Raw genomic sequence first — 21672 nt, 5'->3', positions numbered from 1 at the left:
CTAGGCTCGGGCACACCACGTGCAATCTCCAGGATGTAGCAAATTATATTGGAATTACTTAAATTTTTTCGATGATTTGAGGACTTTGGACTTAATTTAGTGTTTTGTGATTTTATTTGTTGTACTTGAATAACATTTTTGACCAAAACAAATATTTAAATCACTACTAAAAATGTTTATGGTATCATCAACATTTAATCCTGCAAGTGTCCCTAAGCTTGGTTCAAAAATCTGAGACATCAATATTAAAATTAAACAGCGCAAAAGTACATTAATCTTGTAGGAATAATTCATTAAAACAAAACATATATTTCCATTAATAGAAATATATCGAGACATCAGTTTTTATTTATAACTAGGCTTTGTTCGCTATAACTATGCGAATATTTATTTAATACAATTTAACTGTAATTAGGCTATACCTACAATCTGTCTCGACATTGGACAAAGTGAAAAGATACAAAAATAAAAGTTGCGTGTGTTAAACGTATTGAATATTTATTGTTAATCAGTCATTATTAAACGTCATTAAAGATAACCATAATAATTACTGATATTAATTCTCCTATCACCTAACAATATAAATATAATTTCAATCATCATTACTAAAAATCTCTAGGTACTACATGAAATTCCTATACTATTATTACCTTCAATAGTCTTTACATTAGGCTACCTACATTAGGTGGGTATGTAGGTAGCCATAGGATGTATGTAGATCCATGTTTCATGATTTATTTTTTCCGACTTCAAATTTCATTTAAACAGATAGAGCCCAGTGACAGATATTCGTCTTTCGCCGCATTTTGAGACTTTTTTAGTCAAAAGCCAAATGAGAGGGTAGTTACACTACTTAACATATTGGTTTGTACATGTTTACATTTTTTAGCAAGAGTGTTTTCTCAGTTAGGTTAAATAAAAATGGAGTTGAGAAATCGCAACTAACCCAAGGGAAGAATTGGAAAGGAATTGACTTCTTTTCTGTGTTTACATTCTAGAAAACAGAAGTAGGTATATCTCTTCTGCTGGATTTGAAAGAAAATAAATATAAATATGCTTAGTGGGGTACAGATAGAATCTACTAAAGATGCTAAGTTTCTCCTTTTCGCCCATTTTTTTTTAGAAATTGAGTGTTAGGTGGCAGAATTCTCCGCCGCTCTTATGTACCAGAGCGGAGAAATGTAATAATTTAAATATAACCTGATTCTCCAGAGTATATAACAAGCTAATATTTTCTCTATAACTATAAACTACATTGAAATTATGAAAATGACTTTATTACAAAATAGCAGAAATGATAGTCAAAACAAAATAAAGCGGCTATTATCAAATATTTATTTATACAAATTAAAGATTGTCAATTTTTAAGATCATATTTTTATAAATTTAATATACTTAAATAAAATAATATGTAGAAGCAAGCGAGATTTTATGAAGGTGAATTTGGAAATCGTTGCAATCCAATGAACTAAAATTGATATTTATTTATCACATCGACTATTAGCAAATATTTTTGTATATTCTTAGAACAAGTTTTGCTGTCCATAAAATATTAAAATAATAAATTAGTTACTTAAATTAAAACACTAATTATATTAAAGTTTGAAAATATATAATTCATTATTAAAATGTTATTCGATATCTTTCTCGAAATCAAGAAAATTTTCGGTAGCTTGGTTAATTAATTTTTCATTATTAGATGATGCCAAAGACGGAGCGCGACTAGGGTTTCGTAAAACGGGTTTTTGTAATTGGAAAAAGTTTAGCGACGACTTCAGTTCCTTGATAAATACTTCCTTATGGGTCACCTAGAAAAAAAATGGGAAATATCATTCTCAACAATAATTTTCAATACCAAACGTAGGGTTGACCAATTAACAATTGTATATATATTTTTAGAACTATCTATTTAAAAGAGCCATTTATTAAGGCCAGTCGTGGCGTTAGGGGCACAGAGTGTGCTGCAAAATCAACTGGTTGTGGGTTCGCTCCCCACTTGAGGAAAGGAAATATATATTTAAATTTATATTTTCATTACTACGCTTTGGTGCCGAGGCAATAGCGAGGAACTGAATTTTCCGCCACCGCCTCAACACGCAGTGCCTCCAGAATTTGCCGGAAAGTGAGGAACGGAGTGTCTTAACACTACTACTACTACTAGACTTCTTTATTTTATCTTTATAAATATACTTTAAACTTCCTCTGCACAGTGCTAACTTGTTAAACTTTATGTTAGGAGACTTTTATGCACCTGTTCTCTAACAACGATGTTTCGAACTTCGTTAAAGAATTCCGCTGCTGTAATAAACAGACAAAACACAAGCCCAACTATGAGTACTATGAAAGCGCCCATTAAATTTTGCATTTCTAAATCGCCTTCAGCATCGTTTTTATCTTTTTCTCCCTGAAATATAAAGAAATCGTCATTTGAATTAAAAATAATGATGTAATAATTAATTATAATATTAATTACAGTTAATAATATTTTTAGATAAGCTTGCAGTATTTTCTATGCAATATTTTTAAGTAATTAAATGCTTTAAGAATTTGAGTACAAGTTCTGTACAAATCTGTGTGATAACAAGTGCTAAAGCCAATAAAAAAAATATGAAAAAATACAAACTTCGCATTTTAGTGCATTGTATTTTTCCTCCCACCATTTTTTTTTGATTTCATCCAATATTGTTAGTTCTTTCAGTTCTAAAATAGCTCTGTTTATATGTTTTCTAAATGGAGAATCTGTGAGAGAGTTTGATATTAGATAAAACAACATACCTACATGTAATTGTAAAGTAATATAGCGATGATATTACAATGCTAATTTAACGAAAACATTTCATTCGTGCTAAATTAGAATATGAGAAAAACTGGAGTTAAACAATTTCTTAAAAAAGATTATAGTAATTTATTTTAAAACTCTTAAACTATAACTATGCAAAATTTAATAGTACGCTTTATTATTCTTTATAGTAAACTTAAATAATAAGTAAATAATAAGACTAAGGATACACATTTATTTATTAGCGCGCTTTGTTTTATTACCAGAGCGAGGAAATATATATAACTAGCGACCCTCTTGCGGCTTCGCCCACTTTTACTACTGGATTATTCATATAATGTATGTTTGCAAAGCATTTAAGATAATGTGAAAATTAATTAAACCCTAATGCAACCCGCATTTTCGTAGTTTCAATAAGGCATTTCCAATTGTTTTACACAGCAAGGATTTTTTAGTAGGTACCGTAATTAAATGACTATTTTTAAACGGAAGAAATTATAAACAAAAACCTACCTACTAATAACTACTATAAAAAATATGAAACTAAACATATCGCGATGAAATAATACATTTAACTCCAATTATCCAATACGTGCAAACACATCTAAATCTTCGTTGCTATAAAGGCAGGCGGGTTTGTTTTTTTCGAGCTTGTGGTTAATGCTGAAGAGGGTATTCTGTCCCTGAGGAAAAGCAAGCACTACGTGGCTGCCTGTGTTAAATAGAATGCATCGGCCGGCAATCGAACCCGGGCCGCCCGCGTGGCAGGCGAGCATTCTACCACTGAACCACCGATGCGTGTAAGGCAGGCGGGCGCGGCGGACGCATAGCGAGTGGCGAGTCGCAAGGATTTTTTGATATTGTAACAACTTCTAAAGTACTTATTAAAATGAAAAACAGTAAAAGACAGTTTTGATCTACATTAAATGGCCAACGTAACTAATATACTTATTTATATGCTGAGAGTAAGGGATAAGTGAAACTTGAGTAACATACAGCTGATGTGTCAACGGCTGGATGTGTCAACAATTAAATGCGTTTTTCTGTAAAACTATTAGCAATTTCGAAATAGTGTAAAAAAGAAAATTTTATCTTCGTTTAACGTAGAAAATTAATAAAGTATTTTAAAGGATAAGGAATAATACCATTATGGAAAAATATGACTCACAATAAAAAATATATTGAAATTATTATTTTTAGGCAGAAAAATGATCACTACACGTTATTCTTAAAAGATACGAATATGCCCTCGCGGACTTTTTTGTAGATCTTATTAAGAGGAACAATACTCCAGTACATTGTTTTCATGTAGTACTTACCATTAAAGCAGCGCATGCGCGAAAGTGTCTGAACGGGTAGGACTTTATACATATTTATCGTATTTATGTTAATTTACATAAGAATGTACAAATAATAAACTATATATAAACCTTCTACGGAAAATACTCGACCTAATGTTGAAAACCGCATTAAAATCCGTTGGGTGGTTTAGAAGAAGAAGAGTTAGAAACAACAGACAGACACGAAAAGCGACTTTGTTTTATAAGATATAGGATAATGAATTACTCTGAGTGGGAATCAAACCCACAACCAGTGTTTCTTGACAGCCGTTGTGCCACTGCCACGTCAGTCAGTAGATATATTTTTTAATTATTTAATTCATTTGATTCCTTTGATAAAGTGTATAAAACATTGACTTTTATAATCAAACCAGATTGGGTCATGTCATAGATAAAATACATAACAACACATACATAAAAAACATAAATATCAAACGTAAGTAAAAGTAATATGACATTTACTAGCTGGCATAGCAATCCCATAATCTTTAGAATCCAACTCCTCGCCGATTTTTTTAAGTTCGCATTTTCTTTTCAATTTATATTCTATTGTGCTGGATTCCATGAAAAAGGCATATTTCCCTCGCGCATTAAGTACTCTCTTTTCACCTTCGTCGTTGTTGTTGACTAGTACTACTGAATTTGCCATCATATTATCATAAATTCGGCGATATGTTTTATCTTTAGAATTCTAAAAGAAAAAAAATAACAACACAACATAACGAAATCTATCAAATTAATAAAATTGTTTCAAATTTTTATTTTAATAGTAAACATATTTTATGTCTCAGTATTCGTAATATACTTGTAAGTAATTACATTATATTTTTAATATTAATACTTTTAAAATTATAACAATTATTATCAGAGATGAGAGAGACGACCAGAGTATTAGTTAATTTGGCAGCATATTTGAAAGTGCCTATCTAAACAATAGGTAGCTCCTTTACCCTTTATTAATTAATTATAGTTAAGGTTACCAAATATTTAAAAACAAAAATACTTTTTTTATAAGTTCATGACATTATATACAAGACTTACTCATTACATATCTATCTCTGGCGAGACGAAGTAAGAGATGTCCAAATCTAAACGCCATTACGCTCGACGCTCAAATTGTAATTTTTGGTCTAAGAGGTTTTATTGTTAATTTTCAATATAACCGAATTACCTTAAAAAAGTCCAGGGTTGACCCTCCTTTGATAGCCCCATATAAAACCTTAGTTTGTTTTCCTAGCTCTTCAACATTGTTTATTGGTAGGTCCCCTAATGCCGATGTCATCGACGCTGACAGTTGAGCAATATACGTTTGACAAACGATCATGGCGAAAAACCACCACATGCTGCAAACCCAGCGAGAACCGATAGCTCTAAAAACATAGTTATTATTAAATTTACATATTTTTATATCACATGCAATTCATGCATACTATACTAATAAATCATATGTAATTACTTTATAAAAGTTATAGAGCGCGCTTATTATGCTTAAAAACTAAGTTCTTTTTATTTTATCTCTATTTTTGTAGCGTATCGTTGTATTCCCTACATAAGCAGAGAAAACGTAATGTAAAAACACTTTATTATCCACTTCACCCCAAAATCCGAGGCACTGAATTATAAGTGGCGGAATTAAACGTCGTACAGGGCGGAAAAATGATAATTCATTTCTTCAAGTAGGGATTGAACCCGCCACCAATGCGTATGTAGCTAGACGCTGTCCCACTGTACCAAAATGGCCTTCATTTTATCTTCGTACAATTTTATTTTTAGTTTTTGACAATTTTATCTATAAATAAATAAACCGTAAAAACCTATATTACTTAGGCAGTATGTCACATCCTTGCGTCATAATAGAGCCCATTGTAAGCCATGCGCAGTTTTTGAAATTCCAAATGTTCTCCAACTCTTCAGGGTCCTTATCGCATGGCTGTGGATTTTCCCAGTCGGCAGGCGATATTCTGATAAATAAAAATAATCATTTTTTAGATAATGATCTAAAACAGCAATAATAAAACGTATAATAATAAAATATTTTAACACATTTGCTAATTAACCTTGAACAAACAAATAATATGATGGACACTACACAGTACGCTGTCGCTGTATGCATCCAAACTTCAAATGTATAAGGATTGAGAAATGAAAATTGGCCTGGTGGTATACGTTTTTCTTTAGTATATAATATACTGATCCCAAGCGTCATAAATGGTACCGAGAAGTCCACCACCTTTTTCCTCACTTCCGTAATCGTTAAATCACAAACTGCTAAATCCGCTTTCTGTAATCGTAAGCATATATGAGAGTAAAAACTATATTTAAATATACTGTTTTAATATAACTTTTAAGCCGAATTAGTACACTACTAACTTTATCCAAAAGTTCGCCGATTAAACCATTCCATTTTTTAGTTTCTGGGTCATATTTTCCATATTCATCTTCTTTATGCCTGAATTCATATGTGTAGTTGAATTTATTTTTGCGTAAAATTTTAAATATATTTTTGACGAGATCAACTGAAAATCCTTCATATTTTTCGTCAGCATCTTCCTCTACGCATTTAGTATCCTCTTCTGGACATAGCATTTTGTCAGAGAAATATGGTTTTGCTTTTCTGGAAATTATCTAAAATAAATATTGATTTAGAACTGATTAATTATCATTAAATTATCTAAAATAAATATTGATTTAGAACTGATTAATAATATATATTAGCTAAATAAACTTTTAACTAAATATGTGAAATATATAAACTTACAATAAAATGTTTACTATTTTTTTGGTCATCCAAATCTAATATAGTTTTTTCTTCAATAATTTGACCATTGCTTGTAGAATTCCACTTGCCAAGTGTGCGTCTTCTCTTAACAAATATTTCATTGACATGTAAGGTGTAATTAACCCTTTCTCCCCTTTCATTGAATTCAATATTGCCAGTAACACCTGTGGTTCGCGTCTAGTATGTAAATAAAAATATATTCTTTTATAGAGTTTTAAAATATTTACAAAAATGTTGATATAAAACTTTTTCTTAAATAAATATTTAAATTCGTGTTTATACTTCCGTCCGCCCGTCTTGTCTGTTCTTCAATGTCAATTCATGAAAAATAAAATAAAGTGACTCGATTCACTTCGACTTCGATTTAATCCACTACTTATAGGCATTGTTTCTAGTTCCAGAGCCTAAAAGCCACTTAGTAAAAGGGTTCATAAATTAAATTCTAACTTCAATATAGTATTAGCAAGGACAATAGTATTGTCGAGGGTGGAGCTTCAGTTCTCGTTCGCCATAAACGTAAAACGATTTGACGTTACTTATCTAACAATACTAGTTACTGATGAATAGCTTACATTTAATATTTTATTCTGCAGCATACCGCCGTACGGCCAAGGGTTGTCTTTAGATTCACAAATATTATTATTTGGCTTCTCTATATCACCAGTGGCTTCCAGCTTCTGAAGTGCTTTTAGAACATGATTGGCTATATCGTTCATCATGAGAGCTTCTAACTGAAATGAAATAAAAGAAAATTGTTGTTTTTTAAAAATAATATTGAATTTTAAACCTCAGAGCTCAGAAAATAGAGCTGTATATTTTTTTACGATTCCAATAACTTCACCTTCATATCTGTAACAGGAGGTCGAGTATTTTCTAGAATAGGTCCGTTTTCATTAATCCACCAGCCGACTCTTGGTACTAAAAAATGTTTGGAGTCATTCAATTTTTCGAAATTTGTTAAACTCAGCCATGTCACGTTGGATTCAAATCTTAGTAAGTCATTAGTGATTGTCGAAGCGTCCATATTTATTAGAACATAGTGCTACAAAAAATATAATATTTCTAAATATATGTTGTTAAGAATGTAATTAAATTTAAATTAGAAAAATAAATTAAGCTAGTGAAACGTAAAAACATTGATTGAAAATCTACCTGGTAATAATTGACCATATTAACATTACGAGCTTCATCTAAGTATTTAAGTATACGGTCAACATGACAGTCCAAAATTATACGATATTCTTTAAATTCACTAAGATCCTTGAAAACCTGTGAACAAACATAACTTATATATAAGCAACGATGACGATTTCATACTTTGCTTTGTTTAAATACGCAGGTGAATTTAACAAGAAATATTTCTATTACATTACATCGTATTTTACTTATAAAATAATAATATAGCTATTATAAATGTATTCAAAATAGATTTTTACATATACATAAGTATTTATGAACTGTAGTTAAAGATTCTTATAACTATTCCTATCTTTTGTGAGAATTTATGCGCTATAGATATCTTTTTTAAGGCCATTAAAAATATTAATCTTTCATACATTCGACAAAGAACATTTGTATAATTTTTGCCTTTGAAATGTGTTAATTGAAAATTAAAAAAGAAAAATAACATAATGACAATATGTATACTATAAATGATTCTATAAATATTGTTTACTTAAAACGGTGCCATCTCAGATATTATATCTAGTAAAGTCATTAAAATTTTGATTAGAATATTCTTTGGGCGCTGGCTGACAGAAACGTACAGGACTAAAGCCTTCGCCTTCATACCATGTATAGAGTTTGTTGAATAAATTTTAAAATGTCGTTAACCTGTAGGTAACTCGTTTTGTTTAGATATAGGTAAAACTAAAACAAGCAAGCCGTGATCCATCATTGTTAAGTCCTTCTTAATAGCTACGAGTTCTTAAGTAATTAAGAATTCCACGTCGGCAATTCCCTCGCGAATTTCAATCCATTATAAATGCGAAAACCTCTTTAAGTTATTTGCATGTGTTCATATAATTTAAGCTGAGGTGGTACGAGGTGGAGTACGAGTGTATTACGGCTGCCTTCCTAGCCTTTTATGTATATTTTGTTTGACAAAATACATATATATTGTGCTAAATAGTTGACATAAATATATATTTTTTCATATAAAATAAAATATAGACTCATGGCATTCAAAATGTTAATGAAGACTTGTGATACCAATACAAAATACTTGCAATGTAATCAGAGTTTGACAAGAACAGGTGTTAATGGGTTAAATGAAAAAAATATTAATATTAAAATATTCTAAAATAAATTATATCATTTGTGATTTCGGTATACCTACCCAATAGTTATAATATTCGTGGCAAAGCCCGACGTTAAGTTCTGCAAATCAACGCCTTCAGAATATGACGGAAAGTGGGGATTGGAATTGTCTTAATATAAAAGGAACGTCTTAACACCAGGTTCCTTTTACCTATCCTGCTATGTGCGGGATATATCGTAAAACTAAATATCTATGTATATTGTTTTCCCGCCTTGTTTCCTAACAATAGGAAAAGAACGACAACAGATATTTTATACCCTCTTTCGCTTAAGATATAGAATTCTGTTACAGCTATTAAAACTTACTTCGTAGTTGTCGGCATCGGGAACTAATTTTCTCACAGTTATTGGATATTGCTCGGTAAACTCAGCTAATATCTTTTGAACTCGAACAAGACCTGAAATTAAAGTAATTACTAGAAATTAAATCACTATTTTTTATTTTTATCTATCTCATTCAAGGTAGGTCATATATTGTTTTTAATAAATTTTTGCTACTGGGCTGTTGAAATGTACACTACACTTAATGTATGTTATTTTCATAGAGACAAAAGTTTTAAAGAATAGATCAATAGTTATGTACCTATAGCACTTTATATATCTTCTATATTCTATATATAAATCGAAAGGTCACTCACTCATCACGAAACCTCAGAAACTACAAGTGCTAGGAATCTCAAATTTTGCATAGGAGTTGTTTATAGGACGCAGGTGCTCGCTAAGACGGGAATTTGCAATATTCGACTTCTAAGGGGTTGTTTTTGGGGTGGAGAGTTTGTATGAAACTTCGTTACTACAAATGCTAGGAGTCTCAAATTTTGTATAGACGTCACTACGTAGCCATGGAGACAGAAATTAATAATAACATAGTTCACGCGGGTGAAACCGCGAGCGGGCCGCTAGTATAAATATATTTTAAATAAAAAATTAAGATTGATAGCATACTCCTCAGCTTAGTACTTAATTTAATTTATCTTTGCCTTTTCCTAAATAAAATAAAATATTCAGCGATAAATAAGTAATTTATACCATAAAAGTTGATAAAAATATTCACCCGCATCATCTTCGTAAAGTACCGCAAAGTTTTCCCATTTATAGTACTTTAACAACATTGCATACACCTGTAAAATCTCTTCGGCGGGCGGCATGAAATTTATAGAAATCTTTTTATATAAAAAAGTTTCATTTTCAGCAGTTTCCTCTTCCTGATTTAGTTCCAGCTCAGGGTCTAACGGTCTCCACGTAGCTTGAATATGAGGTATTTCATCTATGGTACATTGATCTCTGATGATACCATCCGTCATGTCATTTTGAGGACCGAATACGGCAATTGGGCGCATTTCTTTGTCAGAACACACTAAAACAGAAGTATTTATGAATTTTTTACTTATTTATATAAGAATATCTTTTTAACTGTACTTTTGTGCTTACTTACAGTTCTGTAAAACAGAATAACTATTCATTTTTTTTGGTTGTAAGATAACCGGTTCCAGGCGCCAATCTCTGATAGCTGCAAGAATTTGAAAAAAATAATCAACACATTATTTTTAAGAAATAAAATAAAATATAATTCGCCCTTTTGCAGTCGGGTAAATATAATTACCTGTGCCTTCTTCTACTCCAGCATGCAATTCTGCTTCACCTAATTTGGCAACACGCATACTGTCCTTAAATGCAAGACGTTGAGTATACGCATTACTATCAAAAATACCCGCTAAAATAGAAAATATACACTTAAAATATACAGTGAACATTAAAAAAAAATAGATGACAATAATTTTCGTGAAATATTACCTATTTGATAGACAATTTCTTCTGTCTCCGTCACTATCACCTGTGAATTTGTTGTCGCCAATACAGAAATCAACATTATTAGTTTCCACATTTTTCCATCCAAACTTTCCGTGAATATCCTAAATCCGCACTTACATCTTCTTCAACACTTTAAAGAGCTTTGAATCCGTTGTTATAAAAGTCTTTCGTTTAAGTAAACAATAATTCACACTTACACTTTCCTTCGTCTCTATCCAACTACATATTAATTAATATAACACACAAATTAACTATTTATATATAGTAAACACAAAAACTTGTGGAACGTGGTCCATATCCTGCTCGCGACGTTGACTCGTGATTCAGGCGACAATAATGACGATTCTATCGCATGTCGGCGTTTTCAGCCGATGTGACCTAAAACTGTTTTCCAAAAATACATCAGACGGCAATGTGATGGCTTCCATGCCGCTTGCCCGTCTAAACAAAAATGGCATTTGGGATTGCATCTAGTTCTTAGTGTAAGCTTATCACCATGTTTGTTATAAAGGTGTTAATCCTTATTTTTATATTAAAATGGTCCGAATCAGAAGCCGCTCTAAGTGCACGACTGCCTATAGGTTTGTCTAATATATTTTTCAAATTAATTTACGCTAAGAAAAGTAATGTATAGTATAATTTTGTAAATTTTCAGGTGGTCTATTTAATGCGAACTCTTTGCCAGCAACAGAAAAAGCATTCGAAAATAAGATGCAGACGAGCTCTACAAAACCATATCATGGGAGAGCTTTTCATTCAAAAGTTGTAAACAGTTATTCCACTGCCCTCGAAAGTAAGTTTAAATCATTCTTACAGAATATGTTTTTTATGGTTTTAGTATTATGTATTGGTATATATTGTTTTTCAGTGTGTAAAGTGACATCGAATAATAGGGGTATAGTCTCACTGGTTGACGCGAGACCAACTAACGGGATTTGTGATATTACGTGCTTACTGTGCAATCGACTTCAGGTACAATATATATATATATATATATATATATATATATATATTTTATTGCAATAGATTATTATTTTTGTTAGGACTAAACTATACTTTAAGAAACAAATAATAAGGGGCGTTTTCGTTTTTGAAGATACCACATCTAATATTGGGATGGGAATTTCCAGCGACACTAGAAAAGGATTTGTACACATTTTCCTATCACCCACCACCAGAACTTGTTTCTAAAGCTTATGCCACTCTTATTAAGAACCTTCAATGGGAAAAATTTACTTTTCTTTATGAAGATGATGGTAGTAAGTAAAATGACGTTCCTTTTTTTCAGCTTCACGATACATCCCGTATGTAGCAGGGTAGACAGAGTGAGCCTAGTGTTAAGAAATTCTGGGGGCATTGCGTGTTGAGTGGTAGAACTCTACGCCGCGCTCTGCCTCGACATCAGAGCGAAGAAATGAAAATATTAAATATTTCATTTTCTCAAGTAGGAATCGAACCTACAACGCACACGCTTCTGTCCCTACGCCATGACTGGCCTTAACATTAGCATTTTGTTATTTAAGTAAAAATACTTATTATTTAAGTAAAATTACTTATCAAAATGTAGAGTAAGTAAAATGGCAAAATAAACATTATTTCTTGGCTTCAGGTTTTATTCGTCTTCAAGAAGTTATAAATTCGTGGCCGTATAAGCAGGATCAGATATTATACAAACAATTGGATCCACTGGGTGACAATCGGGAAACTTTTAAATATGTTTTCAAGGTAGCGCACATGAGCCACCACGTTATGGACTGTGATATACGAAATATACATAAATACATGAAGGAAATTGTTGAAGTTGATAATTCGACTCAATATCAAGTATGTAAATTTTAAATTCCTTCAAAATACAGTTAATTAATATAAGTAATATATCCAACAGTAGTGCTTACAATGTAAATACTATATATGTATGCTTATTTTACAAGTTTAGTCTATTTATGATAATATGTCAAGTTTAGATTCATATGATATTTTTTTACTGTAGATTTTATATTTCCGATATTAACTTATTCTGTTTAATTATACTTGTTTTACTTCACATTAAATATTCTATATGATAAAAGAATTTTGTTCGCTTTGACTATATGTACATCACGTTGTCCCTCGCGGCTGTGTAAGGTGCAGTTGACATTTTGTTTCGATGAAACAGTATATTTTTCGTTAAAATTTTATTTATTTTAATAAGTATATATATACAAAGTACACGTGTATCTCAGTGTATGTATAAAGTAGTTCATTGGAACTATTCCCTTGTACAGTTTTCTTGTATTAATACTCAGCTTTATTAATCTGTAAAAGCTCTAAATTTCGTTTCTTTACAGAGTTTTATATTAACCAACCTCGACGCTTATATAGTAGACTTGAATGAGATTCCTGACTTAATGGCTAATGTTTCTACACTTCATATGACGAAACCAGACGATGTAGGCTGGAAAGATATAAATATGGATGTCGGAAATTACAGTATACGGGTAAATAATATTTACATACTACATATTTATTATTTTTTATAGCTAGAGCCCTTTAGTAATTATAATGTACTAAACATTATAATGAAATGAGGGAAAATAAAAATTAAGTATTGTAAAATATTTTTTTTAAATATTAGGAATGCTCCTGGTGGTGGTGTGTGGTGTTTCAATGTACCTACTTACAAACACTAGAAGTCCACAGTTACTAAATACGCCAAGATGGTGGGATTTTAATTTTTTGGTTACAGCATGGTTTTGGTAGTATATAAAACATAATTATAACTAGAAAATCTATATTCCAGCTTGAGACAGCATTGGCAGCAGATGCTTTAAGCCATTTAGAAAAGGCTATAGCGAGTTTGGATATTGAAAATATGGGGTGGCCTCAAAAACGATTGCCAGATCCACCACAATTGTGTCTCATACCTTCAAATAATCAGGAAACCAGCTACGAGCCGTGGGAGATGGGAAGTCAGCTACGAGAATCGCTTATCAAGGTATAGATAATAAGCAAGGGATATATTTAAACTTTATAACAAAAGTTGGGGAACGGAGTGTCTTTAAACTAACTTTCCTTTGTGTGCCAGAAACAGCGTGAAGCTGGTTTTTTATTTAAAGTCAAGAATTACGTAGGTAATTTATAGATTAATTTTAAAAAAATACATAATATTTGTAGAACTGTTATTTTATTAATATTTCCATGTAATTTAAAACGGACTCCATTGTGGCGTACAGAAGATTTATTTTAAAGATTTAAATGAAACACACGAGAGAAGTTCTTAGCTTCAAAATCGATAAGCAATTGAATATGTATGAACATTTAGTTCCAAATCATTTAAGTTTCAGTTGCCACGGGTTATACGACTTTAGGAGACGGTAGCACGGTTGTATGTGGAATGTATCTTATAAACAAGTTATATATTTTTTTAACAGTATTACGTGAAATACGATGCCATTTGTGGCGCAGGGGAATAAGAGTATGGCTGTAAACGTGAAAGGTTGGGGGTTCGATTCCCACTCGAGGAAATGAAATATTTAATATTTCCATTTCTTCGTTTTGGTGTAGCGCGGCGTTGAGTTTCGCCACTCAACACGCTAGCACTCGGCGGAAAATGAGAAGCAGAGTATCTTGATTCCCTCTGCATACTTTGCTGTGTGCGGGATATAGATTGGTCTAGATAAACAGTTTAAAATTGTATTATAATTGTTACTACATAAAAATAATTTCACTATTGATAATATGAAAATCATTATATTATATTTTACTTTTATTGTATTTCTAGATTATCGTTATATTTTTAGCATATCTGCTTACAATTTGAGAGATCTTCGCTTTTTAAATATTATGCTTATAATATTTCTTGTCCAAAAGACCTACAGATCGTATGTATAGCTATATAAGTTTACTGAGGAGGCTTTGAAATGAGAATGAACCTTCTGTAATTACGTTACCTAAAATAACAACCTTAGTACAGCTTGTTTTCGTATTACAGACAGAATATTCTGGTTTTACGGGCAATATCTCCTTTGATGAATTTGGGAAAAGAAAAAACTTTATACTTTATTACTCAAAGTTGAGTTATGAAAGCCAGTTCATTAACGTTGGGTATTGGAATTCTAAGACAGATACCATATTTGATGAAAAAGTTGTCACCGAACGATCTCTGGCTCGCACGTCGAAGTCTTTGATACGGGTAAGTTTTTTATGTTTTTTATGCATTATTTTAATAAAATATATTTTATAAATATCCATGTATTCTTCTTATTTTTGTTGTCCTAAAAAGAAAATATTAAGTTTATTTATTTTTTGATCAGTAGGTACATCTAGTTAATTAAAGAGGGGCCCTGCAAGACAAAAGATTTTTAATTAATAAAATTCGTCCAAGAATGGTCAAAGCAATAATTTTGATGAATAACTTTTATACTGTACACGTTAGCTACGAAATATTATTGTAATAAAATGTCTCCGCTGAGTAAGGATGTAAAAAAATAGAGTTGTGCCTCTTTACACTCTCTGTGTTGATAGTTTAATGCTACTTATTATAAGTATTATTGTTAACATTGTTTTTGAGAAGCTAAAATTGATGCTGGCTGGACTAGTTTTTTTTATAATACAATTATTTATTATTATATATTTTTAAGCTTATCGTAAGATTAAATTTAGATTAATAGTTAATTATATAAATTTGATACTTTTAGATAGCAGCCATTAAAGGAAAACCGTACTTCGATATATATGTCAATAAAAATGGAACAACGACTTATGAAGGTTATGCTGTGGATTTGATACAGGCTATATTCGAATACATAGAAAAAGAAAGAAATGAAAAATACCAGTATGAATTTTATAGAGTTAATGGTGATAGCTACGGACATCCTGTTCCTGGAACTAAAAAGTGGGATGGACTGATTGGGGAACTTTTGGAACACGTAACTTTTTATTTTATTTACTTGTATAACTTTATGTATTTTATAATATGTATTATTGCACCTTAACCCAATCTCAATTTCCATTGCCTGAAGGTGTTTTGGCAGAGATTTAAGTAATAAGGCATATAATTCCTTAAACCAAACTTAACCTTTTAAAGATTTTACGTTTTGTGTATGCTATTAAATTGACTATTAGTAGTATATAGAAGTACTATAGAAAGTACCTACTTTTAATAATAAATATTGTATAAAAAGCAATTTGGTATCTAAAACTACAAACAACATACATATGAAAATAATTCAAAAACACTTTATCAACTTTAAATTATGCGAAAATCGTCACTTAAAACTCAGATTAATTATATTAACATAAAATATACTAATTGTTAATTGTTTAAATTGTTAATTTAAACATATTGTCATTTTAATTATCATTAGTAGATTCTGTTATGTTAATTAATTAGCATAGTTCATTAACAGAATGCTGAACTGGGAATATGTGATCTCACAATAACGTCGGAGCGAAACGCGGTGATTGATTTTTCAACTCCATTCATGTCCTTGGGAATCAGCTTGTTAATTGTAAAACCTGAACCAGAAGAACCTGACATGTTCTCATTTACAAAACCATTGTCTTTGGACGTTTGGTTGTATTTAGCAACCACCTATATTATTGTATCGTTTGTATTGTTGATTTGTGCTCGGTAAGTTCTATTACTTTGCAATCTTTTGTTGTTTATTTGTTTCCATATTGTTATTGTAGAGATGATTGTCAGAATCTGGAATCTGGCTATAAATCATTTTATTCTTTTATACATATTTTTATCTATCTATAGTCTAGTGTTGGATATTATATGACGTAGATCAAAGCTGCTCTATAATAAAAATAACATTTTTCGTCAGGGACGCTTCAACTTACACATTTTGTTACTCTGTCTGTACCACAAAAATAGCTTTAATATAATATGTAAAATACACGTTGTACGTCGCGTTCGAAACTAAAGAATAATGTACACATATATTTTGTTAAAGAAGATTTAAGGACGTAGTTTCTGTATAGTATTCTTAGTGGCCAGGCTACCAATTAATCTTGATGTATTGCAGTATGAGTCAAGGCGATTGGGTGAATCCGCACCCTTGCAATCAAAATCCAGAGAACCTGCAAAATATTTGGAGTCTCTATAATTGTATGTGGCTAACCATGGGATCCATTATGACTCAGGGTTGTGATATCCTACCAAGGTAAATACAACGATAAATAATCTTTGTATTGCTCAATAATATAATGTTATTAAAATTATGAAGCTATTAAGTAAGACATTTTAAATTTTTGTTATTAAGCTACTGTGTTTATTCAAGTTATTTATAATTATTTTATTTTTTTGTCTGTCGTTCTGTGTGCCTGGTCTAATCTCCGGAAGATCGGAATCCGGAAGCACGACCGATTTTTACGTTAATAAGAAGTTGTAATTTTAAACAGGGCTGCGGGGTCTCGATGGGTTACAGGCATATGGTGGTTTTTTGCTCTCATTATAACTGCTTCGTATACAGCCAACATGTCGACTTTCCTCAGTGCTAGTAGGCGCAACAATGAAATAACTGGTGTGAATGATCTCGCAGATCAAAACAGTATAAGTTATGGAGCGCTCTATAATGGATCAACTTATAAATTTTTTGAGGTGAAAATGTTATTTTTAGTTATTTTCGTTAATTTAGACTTAGTATACTCACATAAATTATATTTAAAAATAAAACAAAATCATTAAATTTTAGGTAATAAATTTATTACTGTGACCTAAATTTTCAAACATATTTCAGACGTCAAACGACACGTTGTACAAGAAACTATGGGGTGTAATGAAATCCGCCAGACCCACTGTTTTTACACGAACCAATGACGAGGGTCGAGACCGAGTCCAGAAAAGTAAAGGGAAATATGCGTTTTTTATGGAGTCCACGACCATAGAGTATTACACGCAGAGATATTGCGATTTGAAAATGGTAGGCTCGAAGCTAGATTCAAAAGACTACGGAATTGCGATGCCTAAAAGTTAGTGTCTATTAAGTATATTTAAAAAGAATAATAAAAAAATATATATAGTGAAAATAACCAATTATTTTATTGTACAACAATATATTTTTTATTACCAATTCATTGAATAATTTGTACGTATGATTTAAATAAAGTTCCATTTTCTTTTATAGATACTACAATATTTTTTTTATTTTAGTATAAAAGTTTCCTTTAATTAAATAATTATATCAAATGGACTAAAAGAGAATAACAAATAACCAAAATTACACAGTTTTATAACACTATCTTTTATGATTTTTTTATTTTGTAATTAAAAATTAAATATGTTATTGATTTTAGTTACTATTTTTGTATTTTTGTTTTGTATATAGATTCGCCATATAAAACCGCAATTGACATTGCAATCGTAGCGCTCCAACAAAAAGGGACCTTGTTAAATTTAAAACAAAAATGGTGGGAGGAGATGGATAATGAGGCAAAATGTCAAGTGAGTTATATAATTATTTATGCTTTATTGTTTTTATAAGGAGAACTTAATATTAAAAGTAAGTAAAAAAAATCCATATTTTAAAAACATCTTGACAGATTGTGGTACTTCATTTCATGAAGAAGGCAGTTCCAATTTTGTATAATATTATAAAAAGATAATACTGCTATTTTAGAATGAAAAGAAAGAGGAAGAAGACGACAGCGGGTCATTGCAAATGAAAAATACCAGTGGAATATTTTTGGTACTAGGCATGGGTGGAGTTCTAGGGTTTTTCGTTGCAGTCATAGATTTTCTTTTACATGCCAAAGAGATTTGCGTTAAAGAAAAGGTAATTATAATACTTTACTTATTATACAAATGTTATATACTATCCGTCATATAAATCATTTAGTTAGAGATCATAGTAAACTATGAAAACTTATATCTTATGAAAACAAAATATTCTTAAATATTATCAATTTCGGCGTTGAATTGTGCCACTGCCACTCTACACGGAATGCCTCCAGAATTCGGTAGAAAGTAGGGGACGGAATGTCTTAACATTAGGTTTCCTCTGCCTACCCTGCTGTGATTTATTTATTTAATTTATTATCAATTTACAGAATTGCTTTTAAAAAAATATATAGATAAAACAATGTATTTATTATGTAGCGTTTATCACAGCTGTGTAAAGACATTATTGCATAAAACAGTTACTATTTTCTTGACAATAACGAATAGCTTCGAGCTATTAAATGTAATGGAAAAATGTAATTTGATCTATTTTAATAAATAAAATGACTTGCAATAACAAGAGCTCGAGGATATTAAATAAGATTAGATAGAAAACCGTAAACATGTTGTTTTATTGAAAAAATATAAATTACAAAAATACAAATATAAAAAAAAACATCAGGCTCACTCTGTATTCCACACACAGCAGGGTAGGCAGAGAAAATCTAGTGTTAAGACACTGCGTTCCCTACTTAAAAACAAAAACTACAATATATAAAATACAAAATTAAATTCTAAATGTTTTATTCCTATTTGCGGACCGCGTTCATAAATTATTTAGTACAGTTTACAGCAATCAACGTTTCACGTTTACATAATTCCAAACAATTGATATATTGTCCTTTTAATGACTTAATATTTGTATTGTGATTACAAGTTTATGTGTCGTATAAATTTAATATTGTTTCGTATTTGTTTTGGAAATGTAAATGTCCATGTAGTTGCAAAATAATTATGTACAAACAATGTTATAGTACGAATTAATGTGATAGTATTTTATGAAAAATATACTCTCGACGCAGGTACCTCTCGCGTGCGGTTGACAGAGATGATCTATGTATACTCTATAGCAATGATTTCTCTTTTCCTATTTTTGGATTGTATACAATATAGCTTGGATTCTCAAAGACGTTGTCTTAACCATAATAAATATATTTGAAACCATTTGATTATATTTGATTGTGTGTTAAATTCTCCACTCGGCTGTATATCCAAGTTTTTATATGCAAGTTACTTTCATTTCTGCGCTCTGGCAACACCAAATGTGGATGGTAGGTTATTTTTGATATGCGCGATTCAAAAACATAAAATGAACAACACTAATAGTATTATGAATAGCTGTGTATATCAAATTTACTAAAAGATAAAAGATTAACTTTTCTCAACATTTTTGCAGGTAACCTTCAAAGAAGCCCTAGCAAGTGAGTGGCGGGCGTCGCTCGACCCGCGCGCGCTGCACAAGCCGGCGGCGCCCCCGCGCTCCGCCGCGCCCTCCACCGCCTCTCCATCGCCGCGGAGAGAACGATCCCAATCAAGAGCCGTGTCCGTGCTGAGAGCTGCGACTTCTTTTATTAATTTTGATGAAATTTATTAATAGTCGTTTTGTTGATATTTAAAATAATATAAGATTATTTAAATGTTATTTTTGCTGTAATCTCTATATGCGTCAGTACAGAAATCCAGAATTCAAAATAAAATCTCATCAATCACGCAAACATAATTAATTTTATTATAGCAAAAATAGTTTTATATTTTGATATATTTTTAAATATATATATTTGTAACTAGTACATAGCATGTAGCATTTTTTCGTCTTAATATTAGATACCCTCTTATCCACCTATATGCGGGTTACACCGTCAAGCTTAAAAATACACTGGTTGTCTGTAAAGTCGAACGAAAATTTTACGTGAGACCGTCATAAGAAAACATTGATGAAAAATTCCATATTTTTATGAATTGAATGGAATTGAATTACTATGACCAAAATTAGGTAGGTATTATAGTTTTGTATAATACAAAAAAGAATGAATGAAAAAATAATTGATCATTATTTGCAAGTTATTTAAAATAGAAATATTCAAATTATAGAAGTAACAATAAATGGTCGGATGGCTCACTAGCCGAACAATAAAAAGGATACTGTCTAGTGTATTGTTCACAAATGTTTTATTTCCTAAAACGCATACGTCTACGTATGTAACTCTCTAGTTGTAGTATAAAGTTCTTAATTAATTGATACTAATGACGTCATCATTAGTATCCAAAAAGTCAATGTGACTGTTCTGAACTTTTTTCTTCTTGTGAACTTTTGTCTTCTTATAGGAAATATTTAATGGAACGACGACGGCAACGATGAGAATAAAACCCTGATTGAAATAATCAATTTGCGAATTACATTTTCTGTTGTCTCAAATAATATTTCTAGATTCATCCTTTGTTTAACCTAAAAAGGCATAATTTCTTTTTGAAGCAGTCGAAATATGAATACACTAGCGGCCCGCCTACGGCTTCGCCTGTGTGAACTACGTTGTTATTAATTTCTGTCTCTATGAGTACCTACGTCCTATAAGTGACGTCCATGCACAATTTGAGACTCCTAGCATTTGTAGTAATGAAGTTTCATATAAACTTTCAACCCCAAAAACAACCCCTTAAGAGTCGAATATTGCAAATTCCCGTCTTAGCGAGCACCTACGTGGTATAAGTAACTCCTATGCAAAATTTGAGATTCCAAGCACATGTAGTTTCTGAGATTTCGTGATGAGTGAGTGAGTGACCTTTCGATTTTATATATGGACCGTTTATTTTGAAAGTGGTGTAAGTCCATTTTTGAGAAAAATGAGCTATCACGTAATTCATGCTTAATTTAATGTAATTTTTTTATATATAACTAGTCCGAGTGTAATTTCTCAAATAAACCCACATTTTGAACAAA

At 31.1% G+C, this 21672-nt stretch overlaps 2 protein-coding genes across 4 annotated transcripts; one reads left to right on the top strand and one right to left on the bottom strand.

Annotated features, from left to right (window-relative positions):
• Positions 1-198: 198 nt before the first annotated feature.
• Positions 199-11349, bottom strand: LOC146529321 (glutamate receptor ionotropic, kainate 2-like). 2 transcript variants are annotated; one of them, XM_085202495.1, is made up of 17 exons: positions 11012-11346; positions 10821-10931; positions 10653-10727; positions 10272-10574; positions 9524-9615; positions 8051-8167; positions 7740-7940; positions 7471-7629; positions 6878-7075; positions 6490-6744; positions 6177-6400; positions 5943-6080; positions 5291-5489; positions 4582-4810; positions 2624-2739; positions 2252-2404; positions 199-1808 (listed from the first exon to the last, which is right to left on the bottom strand). In XM_085202495.1, the coding sequence occupies exons 1-17, from the start codon at positions 11100-11102 to the stop codon at positions 1632-1634; spliced, it is 2838 nt and encodes a 945-aa protein (XP_085058621.1). In that variant the 5' UTR covers positions 11103-11346; the 3' UTR covers positions 199-1631. The 2 variants fall into 2 exon arrangements, with proteins under 2 accessions (XP_085058621.1, XP_085058622.1); XM_085202496.1 differs by lacking the exons at positions 199-1808; positions 2624-2739 and having other exon boundaries at positions 2258-2404; positions 11012-11349.
• A 41-nt stretch (positions 11350-11390) lies between these two features.
• On the top strand, positions 11391-20371 carry LOC146529320 (glutamate receptor ionotropic, kainate 2-like). 2 transcript variants are annotated; one of them, XM_085202498.1, is made up of 16 exons: positions 11391-11511; positions 11685-11822; positions 11898-12001; positions 12126-12288; positions 12639-12853; positions 13357-13506; positions 13809-14003; positions 15000-15200; positions 15706-15936; positions 16417-16640; positions 17041-17178; positions 17417-17615; positions 17755-17986; positions 18343-18458; positions 18634-18789; positions 20131-20371. In XM_085202498.1, the coding sequence occupies exons 2-16, from the start codon at positions 11741-11743 to the stop codon at positions 20326-20328; spliced, it is 2604 nt and encodes an 867-aa protein (XP_085058624.1). In that variant the 5' UTR covers positions 11391-11511; positions 11685-11740; the 3' UTR covers positions 20329-20371. The 2 variants fall into 2 exon arrangements, with proteins under 2 accessions (XP_085058624.1, XP_085058623.1); XM_085202497.1 differs by having other exon boundaries at positions 11424-11610.
• The last annotated feature ends 1301 nt before the right edge of the window (positions 20372-21672 follow it).

Source organism: Heliconius melpomene, chromosome 18, assembly GCF_056956725.1.
Source record: "Heliconius melpomene rosina isolate 202511_hmr_F chromosome 18, ASM5695672v1, whole genome shotgun sequence".
NCBI lineage: Eukaryota > Metazoa > Arthropoda > Insecta > Lepidoptera > Nymphalidae > Heliconius > Heliconius melpomene.
Note: the sequence above shows the minus strand (reverse complement) of the source record. Positions and strands in the feature narration are given on the sequence as shown.

Coding starts and splice junctions, on each gene's coding strand:
- LOC146529320 (XM_085202497.1), top strand. CDS start 11,526: ATGTTTGTTATAAAGGTGTTAATCCTTATTTTTATATTAAAATGGTCC. Junction 13,507..13,808: donor TCGGAAATTACAGTATACGG/GTAAATAATATT, acceptor TCTATATTCCAG/CTTGAGACAGCATTGGCAGC. Junction 16,641..17,040: donor GTATTGTTGATTTGTGCTCG/GTAAGTTCTATT, acceptor GATGTATTGCAG/TATGAGTCAAGGCGATTGGG.
- LOC146529321 (XM_085202495.1), bottom strand. CDS start 11,102: ATGTGGAAACTAATAATGTTGATTTCTGTATTGGCGACAACAAATTCA. Junction 6,745..6,877: donor AAAATAGTAAACATTTTATT/GTAAGTTTATAT, acceptor TATTTATTTTAG/ATAATTTCCAGAAAAGCAAA. Junction 1,809..2,251: donor ACATCGTTGTTAGAGAACAG/GTGCATAAAAGT, acceptor TTTTTTTTCTAG/GTGACCCATAAGGAAGTATT.